The 1730-nt window shown below is 28.7% G+C and overlaps 1 protein-coding gene across 1 annotated transcript; it reads right to left on the bottom strand.

Annotated features, from left to right (window-relative positions):
• Positions 1–494: 494 nt before the first annotated feature.
• Positions 495–1414, bottom strand: LOC111683648 (uncharacterized protein DDB_G0288805-like). The gene has a single exon (XM_023445746.2). The coding sequence runs from the start codon at positions 927–929 to the stop codon at positions 531–533; it is 399 nt and encodes a 132-aa protein (XP_023301514.2). The 5' UTR covers positions 930–1414; the 3' UTR covers positions 495–530.
• Between the last annotated feature and the right edge of the window lie 316 nt (positions 1415–1730).

The raw sequence follows: 1730 nt of genomic DNA, 5'->3' as shown, positions 1-1730 counted from the left end.
TTAATCCTCCTTAATAAATGAGAAGTTTAATGGTCGTGGTTTTCTAGCTTTTTTTTTGTGCAATTTTTAAAATAATAATAATACAATATAGAAAATTAAAAAGCCCTAAAGTATGTTACATAGTTTTGTTTAACGTTTTTGTCGTTTCTTGCAATGTGCTCATTAAATAATACATCATCAAATAATCCCTTAAGGATACGAACTAAAGCTACGGTAGCAACTGGCAAAAACACTTTTGTTACAGTGTTTGTTTCTCTGTGTGTGTGTGCGGTTAGGAATTGGGATTTTTTTTTTAGAAAAAAACTATAAAAATAATGTTTTTTTGCAACACACACCAAAAAACTTGAAAGGAAACTCCCTAAAAAAACACACCTTTAGAAAACAAAAAACACAGTTTTTATTAAAAAAAATTAAATAAATATAATTTAAATAAATAAAAATTAAAAAAAAAAACTTAAATTATAAAAAAGGATTTTTCTTAAAAGAAAATTTCTTTTTTTTGTGGCTTTTCCTAGCAGAGGAAATATGACTCACTCACCTTCATCTTCACCATCCATATCGATATCATTGAATTCCGTTAATTCGGCCTTATTATATGATTGTATTTGTTGTTTTAGCAATGAACCATTCTCCTTGGCTGGCGATACGGTGGATTGTTTAGAATTGGCCGATGATTTTGAGGAGTGATTAAGGCTATTATCACCGCCACCATTCGAAATGAGTGAATTTGTTTTCGAATGCTGATGGTTAGAGGCTGAGTTCGTCTGTGAGGTTTGATGTTCGCCGGAAACCGCACCCTTTTGTTGTTGGGCATCTTCATTGTTTGTGTTTTGTTCACAAGTGTTGTTATCATCATTTTGGGCCGAACCGTTAACGGCATTGTTGGAACCTTCTTTGGTTTTTAATTCCTGACTGGTATTACAACCCATATTTTTGGCTTTATTTTAACAAAGAAACCTTTTGTTTTGCTATAAAAAACACTTTATTCTGTAATTTATGTTTCTTTTTCTAATTTTATAAAATTTTCTTTTTTTTTTTTCTCTTGAATTTTTATTTATTTTATTGTTGCTGTTGTTTATCTTTAACAAATTATCTATAATTTGCCTAGGCAACGTTTTATTTAATGCAATTGTTTAATCAATTTTGATTTTTTCCTTTTTTAATGTCACCTTTAAACAAAACTTTTTTTTGTTTAAAATATTTTTTTTAATTTACACTTTTTTAATACAATTTCTTTTTTTAAAGAAATTCGAAATAAGAAACCGTTTTATTTAAGGGACAGTTAAGTTAAATAGTTTGTTAGTAGTTAGCTGTGTTTATTTAACCAGCACAAGAAATTTGTTTTTTTTTTCTAATTTTCTTTATTTGTATTTTCATAAAAAGCGTCTATAGTCTACTAGTTAACGGCTAAAAATAAACTAAATGTTTGCAAAGAAAATTTCCCACAGGATAACCTTTAAAGCAGACACACACACACAAACTCATACACTCAACAACAAACCGTTAAATTCTCTTTAATACTCTCTACCTAGGCACACACACTCAATCTAACATATACTTATAAAAACAACAAATACCGCTACATTGCAAGAAATAATAACTGTTTTCGAGAGTGTACTTAAGTTTACTCTCTTGATTAAGGAAAACTCTCTCCAGTTAAGAGCACTAGATTATGGTTAACAGTAACTGAAATAATTTAAAGGAAAATAAATGGAAAACAAAAGCCAATG

Source organism: Lucilia cuprina, unplaced genomic scaffold, assembly GCF_022045245.1.
Source record: "Lucilia cuprina isolate Lc7/37 unplaced genomic scaffold, ASM2204524v1 Scaffold_5076, whole genome shotgun sequence".
In the NCBI taxonomy this organism is placed as follows: Eukaryota; Metazoa; Arthropoda; class Insecta; order Diptera; family Calliphoridae; genus Lucilia; species Lucilia cuprina.
Note: the sequence above shows the minus strand (reverse complement) of the source record. Positions and strands in the feature narration are given on the sequence as shown.